The sequence below is a fragment of the Propithecus coquereli genome, unplaced genomic scaffold (genome assembly GCF_000956105.1).
Source record: "Propithecus coquereli isolate 6110/MARCELLA unplaced genomic scaffold, Pcoq_1.0 Scaffold59, whole genome shotgun sequence".
Taxonomy (NCBI): domain Eukaryota; kingdom Metazoa; phylum Chordata; class Mammalia; order Primates; family Indriidae; genus Propithecus; species Propithecus coquereli.
The window spans coordinates 1,901,204-1,913,138 of record NW_012151840.1 but is presented as its reverse complement, the minus strand read 5'-3'; the positions used below and the strand labels follow the sequence as shown (position 1 = coordinate 1,913,138).

At 50.3% G+C, this 11,935-nt stretch overlaps 1 protein-coding gene across 1 annotated transcript in view; it reads left to right on the top strand.

The window, feature by feature from the left end:
* The window catches only part of SEMA4A (sema domain, immunoglobulin domain (Ig), transmembrane domain (TM) and short cytoplasmic domain, (semaphorin) 4A), a 17,382-nt gene extending 11,354 nt beyond the window's left edge, over positions 1–6,028 (top strand). The window contains exons 10-14 of the mRNA XM_012658632.1: positions 1,831–2,011; positions 3,444–3,562; positions 3,694–3,851; positions 4,179–4,279; positions 4,678–6,028. Of these exons, the coding sequence (XP_012514086.1) occupies positions 1,831–2,011; positions 3,444–3,562; positions 3,694–3,851; positions 4,179–4,279; positions 4,678–5,270 (1,152 nt within the window). The 3' untranslated portion in view covers positions 5,271–6,028. The remainder of the gene's footprint in view (positions 1–1,830; positions 2,012–3,443; positions 3,563–3,693; positions 3,852–4,178; positions 4,280–4,677) is intronic.
* Positions 6,029–11,935: the final 5,907 nt, after the last annotated feature.

The following is an 11,935-nucleotide window of genomic DNA, read 5'->3' as shown; positions in this document are numbered from 1 at the left end:
GAGACAGGATCTCACTGTGTTTCCCAGGCTGGTCTCAAACTTCTGGGCTCAAGTGATCCACCCACCTTGGCCTCCCAAAGTGCTGGGATTATAGGTGTGAGTGACCTTGCCTGACCTCCTGTTAGGTTTTTGTTTGTTTGTTTTTTCTATTTGTTTGTTTCGATTTCTTTCTTTCATGTTCCTGGTTCTACCCACATCTCATATTTAAAAATGGGGACATTGATGTTGCTTGGAATCTCTGTGCCCATGAGTAAGGCTTGGCAATTTGGGTTCCATTATGTTGCCACTGAGGAGGGCCTGGCTGGGCTGTTTTGTTGGGGATCTTCAATGTCAGTATGTTTAGGTCTTTTCTCTTGGACCTCTAGTCAGTTTTCCCAAAGCAGACTCTTCTAGTCTTCCGCTTGGAGGTAGATAGTCTGGCTCCTGGTTGCTGGGAGCCACAGGGGAAGAGGGTTGGGCTTGGAGAGGAGTCTCATCATGTAGCATGCCTACCTATGTTTAATCCCCCTCAACTGTGTCTGCGTTCTCCAGCCAGAAACCCTGGATTTTACCCTCTCCAGAGGGTAAACCTTGGACCAGGGTGTGGAAGGGGCAGTCACCCAGCTGTGTGGAGCTTGGAGGGGATCTGTCTGCTTCTTAAACAGATTTTCAAATAATCCTCCGTATTTCGCCTCCCCTTTAACCTCATTTCCAAAGGTAACTGGGGCCACTCATTCACGAACTTTAGGAATCTGCCTTATAAATCGCATGGTTTGAGGCTTCCTCAGGGCTGGCTAAAGAAGACTCTCTTTCTCTCTCTTTCTTTCTCTCAAGTCATTTACTGTCCATTTGCTTTCCAGCTCCCAAAATGTGAAAGCTTTTGTACTTGTCTCTTGCTCTCCCCATCCCCGGTTTATATCTTTTTAAAAAATCCCTTTGGGAGGACGTGAGAGCAGACTCATGTGCTCATTCTGGCATCAAAATGAGTTGCAGATGTTGTTACCTCACTTTTTAAATGCGGAAGTAGAAGCTCAGAGAGGTGAAGTAACTCGTCTAAGGGCACGGCTTGAGGGCCACAGAGTTGGGGCTGGCCCTAAGGCAGTGTTCTTGGGTATAGAGGACAAGGATCCTGACCAAAGATCAGGACACAGGTGTCCCAGAGCCATGGCATATTCGTGTTAGCGGGGCCTTTGGAGAACAGCTGGTCCAACCCCCACATTTCATGGTGAGAGAAGCGAGGTTCGCAGTGGAGAGAGGACTCTCCCAGAGTCATGCAACAAGTTCGTGCAAAACCTTGATAAGAAACACTCCCTACTATACCACCCCTTGCTGTGACAGTCATTCCGTCATGACTAAGCAAACATTTATTGAGCACCAGCTGTGAACCAGGTCCCACGCTCTGCCTGGGACCACAGACATGAGTAAAACTTGGTCCTTGCCTGCATGGAGGCTCCACCAAGCTCCCCGCCGACTGCTAGGCGCCCATGATGGAGGTGCTGGGGAGGAGGGCAGTAATAACAGTACTTTTACTGAGTGTTCACTTCGTGCCAAGCACTGTCCTCATTATTTTTCACGTATGAGTGCATTTTATTTTCACAGCGAGCCTACGAGGTAGGTATTGTTAATATGCCCACTTCACAGGTGAGGAACCTCAGGCATGCAGAGCCTGGACTTCAAAGCCAGGCAGCTCCAGAGTCTGAGCTTTAGCCAGCACCCTGCGATGAGGACTGCCTGGAGGAAGGGAAGCAATGGAGGACAGCAGAGGAGCGGGGAGGCAGGGGGAAGGAAGTGGCAGTGGTTGAGCTGAAGGGAAGGGGCAAGTCACCCTGATCTGTCTCCTTCCTCCCTCAGTGCTCGGTGGGCCCCTCCTCTGATAAGGCCTTGACCTTCATGAAGGACCATTTCCTGATGGATGAGCAGGTGGTGGGGACACCTCTGCTGGTGAAGTCTGGTGTGGAGTACACACAGCTTGCGGTGGAGACAGCCCAGGGCCTTGATGGGCGCAGCCATCTAGTCATGTACCTGGGTACCAGTGAGTAAAGGGTTCCAGGACATCCTCAGAGGACGAGGGCAGGGGCTGCACTCAGGTTGAGGAGGGAAATCCTTGAGCTCATTCAATCACTCATTCATGCAACAACTGTTTATTGAGCACCTACTATGCGCCCGGCACTCTGCTAGGATCAGAAAATATAACAGGGAAGCAAAACAGTCCAGTCCCTACACTTTCCAGCTTTGTCTGGTGAGAAAGACATACAGGGAGGTCTTTGGTGGCCTTAGCAAGAGCTGTTTACCTTATGGGGGAGCCACGTTAGAGGGGTGAACGGTGAGTGGGTAGAGAGGTAGTGGGTAAACAGCGAGTGTAGAAATCACTCCTTCAGAAAGCTTGGCTGTGAAGGGGGAGAGGGGATTGGGGGGTGAGTGGAGAGGGGTATGAGGCCCAGCAAGAGTTCTTGTTTTACAGATGAGAAAGACTGTGAGGACCTAGTAGACAGGGAGATGGGGAAGAGATGGGCAGGAGAGGGGATAATGAGCAGGTAAAATCGTGGAGGGAGCAGGAGGCTGGAGTCCCGGACACAGGAGGAGCGATTAGCCGTGGATGGCGGAGGCCTCTGATGGGTGGGAGTGAAGTTGTAGAGGGTGAGACCTGGTGAGTGTGTAGACTCAGGGGCCAGGAAGCCAAGGGAGGTCTTCTCTCTATGAAGGAGGAGGACACAAGGTCACGAGCTGGGAGTGAGGGGGGCGGGCAAGGTGGGAAGTTTGAGGAGAGAGGGGTAGATTCAAATGGTTATTGTGGAAAGAGGGAGAGAGAGTCAGCGGGGAATGCGACAAGGGCCAAGCATATCGAGGCCTGGCTGAGGTGGATGACCTTGAGCTTCAGTGGAAGAAACCCACCAAGTTCATTCATTCCTTCAGGCCGTGTTACTAGGCACTGTTCTCAGCTGTTCATATACTGGGTCTATAGTAGAGAACAACACACACACAAACGACAGTCCTCGTGGAGTGGGTGAAGACACACAATGAGCATACCGAATACGTAAATGCATAGTACGTTATGAGATTTGGAAGTCAAGTAGAGCAGTGTGCGGGGGAATCAGGAAGCCAGTTGGAGTGGTTGCAATTTTTAAAAGACTCCCTAACGTGCCTTTGAGTAGAGACACTTGGTAGAAGTGAGGGAGGCTGGTGGCGTGACTTTCTACAGAAGTACTCAGGTGCCCGCTGCCCCATGCCTGTGGAGAACGTAGACAGCTGGGTTTCTCCAGGGATGCAAAGGGAGGACAGGGCTGAACCATTTGTGAGAGAACCCCATCTCCATGGCCCAAGGGGAAGGGAGTGGTCTGGCTGCCCTGTGCCCAGTGCACGTCACACTTCGGAAGGAGCCTTCTGACAGCTGGGGAGACCACCTGAGTCAGAGAGGGCTGTGTGGACGAGGTGAGATGACTTGAGCGCTCTCCATCTGCCCACAGCCACGGGGTCCCTTCACAAGGCTGTGGTGAGTGGGGACAGCAGTGCTCATCTGGTGGAAGAGATCCAGCTGTTCCCCGACCCTGAACCTGTGCGCAACCTGCTGCTGGCCCCCACCCAGGTGGGAAGGGACTCAACCATCAAATGGCCTTCTGGTGGGGCTGGCCTTGGGGGCAGGTTGGGCTGGCTCCCTGGGCCAGGGCTTTGCCAGCTGTGGCTGGGGCTCCCTGACACTCTCCGTTTCTCTTCCAGGGCGCAGTGTTCGTAGGCTTCTCAGGAGGTGTCTGGAGGGTGCCCCGAGCCAACTGCAGTGTCTATGAGAGCTGTGTGGACTGTGTCCTTGCCCGCGATCCCCACTGCGCCTGGGATCCTCAGTCCCAAATCTGTCGCCTCCTGTCTTCCCCCAACCTGTGAGTGCCGTTCCTGGATGGCGGCTGAAAATGGCCAGCCAGGACCCTTCTTACCGAGCTTCTGCTACTGTTCTTCCTCTCTGCAGGGGCTACCGATACATTTACTCTGGGAGTCCACCTGTCCCGTGGTGGTTCCTCCAGGGATGGAGTGTTGCTGGGCAGTTTTGAAGCTGCTCCCGCCATCCTGGGTTCCTCTTCCTCTCCTCTCTCTTCTACCTCATCTGCCCTGGGCTATCTTCTTCCCCACTGCACTTTCCTCCCTTCCTCCTTCCTCTTCCCACTTTAGGCTGTTTCAAGGGGATGATTTTTGCTTTCCTGCCCTCTCAGGAACTCCTGGAAGCAGGACATGGAGCAAGGGAACCCAGGGTGGGCATGTGCCAATGGCCCCATGGGCAGGAGCTTCCGGCCTCAGAGCCGCCCGCAAATCAGTGAGTGTGGAACCAGGGGAGGTTTGAAGGCTCTGCAGGACTTCTGGGCAGGGGTGGGCATTCCTGCTTTGGTTTCCTCCCCCAGCACCTGCCTGGCTTGAGATCTGAACTCGAGAATTGGGGCGGATTTGGGTCCTGGCTTGTAGGGAGGAGAGAGAGGAATTCTGAGCTGGGGACCAAGCTGGGATCCAGGTTTGAGGTTGCAATTGGTTTTGGCGTCAGAGTTGGAGTTAGATGGACTGGGGGTTAGACTGGAGATTGAGAGCGGTGAGAGTTGAGTTTGGGAGTTGAAATGGAAGTTGGAGCTAAGAGTTGGGGTCCAAAGGTGGCTTAGCGACTCTCTCCTGTCTTTCTTCTTTCCCCTCCCTTAACCCTTTTGCCCCTTCCTTCTCCTACAGTTAAAGAAGTCCTGGCTGTCCCCAGCTCCATCCTGGAGCTCCCCTGCCCCCACCAATCAGCCCTGGCCTCTTACCACTGGAGTCGCGGCACAGCCCCAGCCCCAGAAGCCTCTTCCACGGTCTACAACGGCTCCCTCTTGCTGATACTGCAGGACGGAGTTGGGGGTCTCTATCAGTGCTGGGCCACTGAGAATGGCTTCTCATACCCTGTGGTCTCCTACTGGGTGGACAGCCAGGACCAGACCCTGGCCCTGGATCCTGAACTGGCAGGCATTCCCCGGGAGCATGTGGAGGTCCCTCTGACCAGGCTCAGTGGTGGCACTGCTCTGGCTGCCCAGCGATCCTATTGGCCCCACTTTCTCACGGTCACTGTCCTCCTCGCCTTAGTGCTTTCAGGAGCCCTCATCGTCCTCCTGGCCTCCCCACTGGGGGCACTCCGGGCTCGGGGCAAGGTCCAGGGCTGTGGGACCCTGCCCCCTATGGAGAAGGCCCCGTTGAGCAGGGAGCAGCACCTCCAGCCGCCCAAGGAACACAGGACCTCTGCCAGTGATGTGGACGCTGACAGCAACTGCCTGAGTACTGAGGTGGTTTAAACTCTGGGCACAGGCTGGGGCTGCAGGGTAGGGCAGGCACCTGGCCATGCTGGCTGAGGGCCCCTGGAGCAGTGCAGCCCTGACTAGGGTGGGAGCACAAAAGACCACCTTTCTTCCATGACAGGAGCTTCTCCTGCCACTCTGCACAACTGGTAGCACTCAGCAGGGTCACCACACAGCCCACCTCCCCTGTGGGACTCCCTTCTAGCAAGCACATGGGCTCTCCAACAGGGGGCTACCCCGGAACTGCACCTACTCTGCGACAGGAGGACCCGGGGAGAATCCTTTAGTTCTGGCCATTCCAGGGACCCTCTAGAAACATACTGTTCCAGGAGACCCTAAAAAACTTAACTGTTCCAGGACCCTATGGTAATAGACACCAAACATCTAAACAACCGTAAGCTAACTTGCCACTCCTGGACACGCCACTCGGAAGCCACCACCTTGGACATTCCCCTCTCCCAGGGGTTTCTAGGGTTCTTCAGGGATCTGCTCCCTCCTGCTCCCCTTACCAGTCATGCATTGCAGACTCTCAGGAAGTCTTTCCTGACGTCTGACCACCTTCCTTCTTGCTTCAGCTGGGGCAGATTGGGATCCTTTCTGCTCTGGCTAGAATGACAGGGGTAATCTGAGCCTCATTCACTTGTTTCCCCTGGCTGACCCCTTGACCTCTCACCTCTCCCCTTCCCTTTGTTTTGAGATTCAGAAAACTGCTTGTCACAGACGGTTTATTTTTTATTAAAAAGACAAAACTTATGACTGGTGCTGTTTTTGCTGGAGCACTCTGCCAGGATGTGAAGGGAATAAGCAGTTCGAGAGCATTGAAGAGGACTTGGTTTGTGGGTGATTGTTCTTGCCAACTCCAGACTGTCTCCTCTGCCCTGCCAGCTCCCCACCCGGAGCCAGCCAGCCCCACAGCCCTTCCCTGCACGCCAAGCATTGCTAGAGAGTGCCTCAAAATTTCCCCACTGGGCCAACCGCAGGCCGGTGTTGGCCGGCCTCGGCTGTGTCTGCTAGACAGGCGACACCTCATGCATCACGGCCTCCCCTACTGCAGCCCCCACAGCTGCTGTCCCCAGCTCTCCCACACTTCTCGTGACTCCAGCTCAGCCCCCTTCCCCACTGTAGCAGTTGGCTTCAACTCTTGGTAGATGAATTTATAGAAAGACCGTGCAGCCACCCCCATCCTGGCCACATCTTTCCCATATCTGACGAATAACACCCTGTCCACACCTCTACACCACCTTCCCCCTCTCCCCTGTCACGAAGGCACATGTCCCTCTTCCAATGGAGGCCAGCCAGTGCGTTGCCCCCTCCTGTCTATCACTGCTCGAATTTGTTCTGTAAGTTATCTGCCCCCAGCATTCCCCCCCCCACTTTACCCCCTTCCTCAACTTTAATCTCCCCTCTCCTTCCGACAGGTGTACTCAGGTGTTCTCTGTATGAAAAAGCAAAACAACAACCCTTGCTACAACCCTGCCCATTCACCGTGCCCACTCAGTCTCTTTCACCAGAGAGGGTCCATTCTGGCTGCCCCCACTGCCCCCCAGAGTCGCCCCAGCTCTCTTTAATCCCCCGTGGGCTGGCTTCTTTCCCCACCTTTCTGCTCACAGGACTTTGGCCAAGACTACCCATAAGCTCCTAACTGCCAAACTTGACCTTGACCTCTGTGTAGCCTTCACACCTTGGCCATTCTATTCCCACGACTCTTTTCTACTATGAGTTCTTTCTTAAAAAAATTTTAATTGTGGTAAAAAACAAATACTATAAACTTTACCCTCTTAGCCACTTTTTTGAGACAGAGTCTCACTGTGTTGCCTGGGCTAGAGTGCCATGGCGTCAGCCTAGCTCACAGCAACCTCAAACTCCTGGGCTCAAGCGATCCTCCTGCCTCAGCCTCCCGGGTAGCTGGGACTACAGGCATGTGCCACCATGCCCAGCTAATTTTTTCTATATATTTTTAGTTGTCCGATTAATTTCTTTCTATTTTTTAGTAGAGACGGGGTCTCGCTCTTGCTCCGGCTGGTCTTGAACTCCTGAGCTCAAACAATCCACCCACCTCGGCCTCTCAGAATGCTAGGATTATAGGTGTGAGCCACCACGCCTGGCCCCTCTTAGCCATTTTAAGTGTACAGTTCAGTAGTATTAACTATATTCACATTGTTGTGTAACGGATCTCTAGAACTTTTTCATCTTGCAAGACTGAAACTCTATACCCATCGAACAGCAACTCCCCATTGCCCCTCTCCCAGCCCCTGGCAACTACCATTCTATTATACTTTTTGTTTCCACGATTTTGAGCACTCTAGATATCCCATACAGTATTTGTCCTTTTGTGACTGGCTCATTTCTCTTAGCACAGTGTCCTCCATAATGTTCATCCATGTTGTAGCAGGTGACAGGATTTCTTTCTTTTTTAAGGCTGAATAATATTCCATTATGTATATATATATCTCACATTTTCTTTATCCACTCATCCATCAATGTATATATGAGTGTTTCTGCCTCTTGGCTATTGTGAATAATACTGCAATGAACATAAGTATGCAAATATCTCTTCAAGATCCTGTCTACTGCTGGGCACAGCACCTGTAGTCCCAGCCACTTGGTAGCCTGAGACAAGAGGACTGCTTGAGCCCAGAAGTCTGAGACTGTAGTTTGCTATGATCATGCCTGTGTATAGGCACTTCACTCCAACCTGGGCAACACAGTGAGACCCTATCTCTAAAATCCTGTCTATGTCTACTATGGCTTTTTTTTTTTTGAGACAGGGTTTCACTCTGTCACCTGGGCTAGAGTGCAGTGGCATCATCATAGCTTACTGAAACCTCCAACTCCTGGGCTCAAGTGATCCTCCTGCCTCAGTCTCCCAAGTAGCTGGGACTACAGGCACAAGCCACCAAGCCTGGCCAGTTTTTCTATTTTTTGTAGAGATGGGGTGTCTCTCTTGCTCAGGCTGGTCTCAAACTCCTGGTCTCAAGCAACCCTCCCCCCTCTGCCTCTGAAAGTGCTAGAATTACAGGCATGAGCCACGGTGCCTGGCCTACTATGTTTTTTTTATTGGAGTGATTTGGCTTCTCTAGTTATTTCTTTCTCCCCTGCTGGCTCCTTTTCTTCCTCCCATTCTCCAATGCGCTTTTACCCCCATGCCCAGGTTTCAGCCCTCCAAGCACCCTTTTCAGACTTCCTCCCCTGATGATCTCTAAGCCAGGCTGTGGGGCAGCAGCGGGCAGTGGAGAGGGCACTGGACCAGGATAGATTCCTGGGATCTTCATCTGCTGTCAATTTCTTCTTCTTCTTTTTTCTTTTATTTATCTGGTAATCACTTGGTATTCTGTCAATTTCTTTACCTCTTGGAGGAAGGGAGTGAACAGGAAGATCTTCCTGCTCTAAAGCATTATGGATCCCCCACTGCTAAATATATAGCTCCAGTGATGAGCTGTCCCCCAGGCTCCAGCCAGTATGAGGACAAGCCTGTTAGACATCTTCACCCAGGTGACCCAGAGGCTCCTCAAATCATATCCCTTTCCTCCCTCCTCCCCCAGCCTCACTCTGGTATGCATATACCACATTGTGCCTTTCTGTTCATCTGTCAATGAACACTTGGGTTGCTTCCATGTTTTAGTGATTGTGAATGGTGCTGCTATGAACATATGTGTATAAATAGTTCTTCAGGACTTCACTTTCAATTCTTTTGAGTATATACCCAGAAATGGAATTGCTGGATCATATGGTAATTTTGAGGAACTGCAATAATGTTTTTCCATAGCGGCTGCGCAGTTTGACATTTCCACCAACAGTATACAAGGGTTCCAATTTCTCCACATCCTTGCCAAAACTTGTTATTTTCTGGGTTTTTCTATAGTAGCCATCCCAACAGGTAGAAGGTGGTATCTCATTGAAGTTTTGATTTGCATTTCCCTGATGATTAGTAATGTTAAGCATCTATTCATGTGCCTATTAGCCACTTGTATATCTTCTTTGAAGAGATGTCTATTCAAGTACTGTGTCTATTTTTGAATCAGGTTCGTTTCTGTGGCTGAGTTTTAGGAATTCTCTCTATGGTGACAATACCTTATAATATTTATCCTTTGTTCTCTGGTACCTTCCTACCTCTCTGGCCACTGCTTCTTAGTTTCCTTCAAGTGTTCCTCTTTCTCTTATCTCCCTTTAAAATTCTCCTTGGACAATGTCTCCCATGGTTATTGTTTCCATTCCCATCTCTTGACCAAGGATGCCCATTCATTCATTCAGCCAGCATACACTTAGTATCTGCTGTGGTTCAGAAGCTGGCCTAGGCAGCTGGGGAGACACATGAATCAGACCTGCTTCCTGCCCTCACAGGGCTTACAATCCAGCAGGAGGGACGACTGGCAGCAATCGGAGCTGAGGGTGGGGTGGGGTGGGGTGGTGGGAAGAGCTATTGTGGGGGTAAGTGTATATTGCTAGCTCAGGCTTCCTGCCTCCCCTTTAGCTACTGGATACACCACAGACATCTCTAACGAACATGCCCCAAACCGAATTTATCATCCTGTTCGAGCCTGCTCCCCTCCCACATCCCCCATGCTAGCTAATCACACTGCAGTGTAGAAGCTTGGGACTCATCCTACAATTCCTCTCCCTCGCCCCCTCCACATTTAGAGGGCACCAATCCTATATCCTCTCCTTCCTCCCGCTTCCTGGAATTCCTCAGCACCTCTGCAGCTCACTGTGCTCAAACCACCTCACCAGGACAACAGGAGCAGACCCCTAACCAGTTTCTGCCACCTTCTCCTCCCATCCACTCTCCAGTCTCCGGACAGGGTCAAGAGGACCTAAAAAAGGAAAATTGTGCCCAAAACTCCAAATGGCTTTTTTTAATTAAATTTGGAATAAAAAATGAAAACTCCTTGGAATGGTGTGCCTTGCCTCCAGCTCTTCCAGACACATCCGGGCACTACTTGCAGTATTTGATCCCTCTATGCAGTTTTAGGGAAACCTTCATTGAGTGCCTAGCACTGTTGCAGGCCTTGGTGACACGGAGATGAATAGACCTCCTGCCTTAAGGAACTAACAGTAAGGTTCCTTTAGGTATGCTATTTATTCCTACTAGAACATCTTCCTCTCTGTGGATCTTCTCTCCAGTCCCATCCTTTTCACACAGTGCTCTTTCTTCCTTGTGTTTACATCCTTGGTATATGGTAGGCACTCTCTCAATGTTGAAATCCATTCATTTATTCAACAAATGTTTACTGAGCACCTACTATGTGACAGGCACTATTAGGTTCTGAGGACACATCAGTGAATAAAACAGATATGATTCTTGCCTTCATGAAGCATACATTCTAGTATGAGAGACAGGATATACAGTTGACTCTTGAACAATGCAGGGGTTGGGTTCATCAACCCTTGCACAGTCAAAAATCCACATATAACTTTTGACTCCCTGAAAACTTAACTTCTGATAGCCTACTGTTGATCGGAAGCCTTACTGATGACATAAGTAGTTGATCAACATATACTTTGTATGTTACATATATTATATACTGTATTCTTAAAAGTAATCTAGAGAAAAGAAAGTGTTAATAAGGAAATCATAAAGAAGAGAAAATATATTTACTATTCATTAAGCAGAAGTGAATCATCATAAAGGTCTTCATCTTCATCCTTCTTCATATTGAGTAGGTTTAGGAGGAGGAGGAAGAGGAGGGGTGGGTTTTGCTATCTTAGGAGTGGCAGAAGTGGAAAAAAATCTGCATATAAGTGCACCTGCACAATTCAAACTTGTGTTGTTCAAGGATCAACTGTACAAATAAGTAAAACAGGTAGGTAACATTAGATGGCGCTGTACTATGGAGGAAGAAATGGAGCTGGGGAAAGAAGGTTGGGGGTGGGAAGGGTGTCTACAATTTAAATAGAGGATTCTGGGTAGGTCTCACTTATAAGGTGAAGTTTGAACAATGATTGAACTGTACAGCGGAACAGAGAAGTGAATGAGAGTATGAACCACGTGGATGCCGGTGGTAAGAGCCTCCAGACATAAACAGCAGCCAATGCAAAGCCCTTGAGGCAGCAGTGAGAGTAGTAGATAGAATGGAGAGATACTGGGTGTGCCTGGGGGCAGATCTTAGAACAGCTGTAGCCCATTGTAAGGATTTTGGCTTTCACTCTGAATAAAATAGAGAGCCATTGGAGGATTTTGAACAGAAAAGTGATATAATCTGATTTACAGTTGAAAAGGATAACTCTGGTTGCTTTATTGAGATTAGAAGATCACAGAAACACCAGCGGAAGCAGAGAGACCAGCAAGCAAGGCTCTGAAAAAATCCAGGTGAGAGGTGATGGTGGCTGGGATCAAGGTGGTAGTGTGAAGTGATGGGAATTGATTGAGCTCTGGACACTTTTTTTTTTTTTTTTGAGACAGAGTCTCATTCTTTTTGTCCGAGCTAGAGTGCCGTGGCGTTAGCCTAGCTCACAGCAACCTCAAACTCCTGGGCTGAAGCGATCCTCCTGCCTCAGCCTCCTGAGTAGCTGGGACTACAGGCATGCGCCACCATGCCCGGCTATTTTTTTCTATATATTTTTAGTTGCCCGATTAATTTCTTTCTAATTTTAGTAGAGACGGGGTCTCGCTCTTGCTCAGGCTGGTCTCGAACTCCTGAGCTCAAACGATCCGCCTGCCTCGG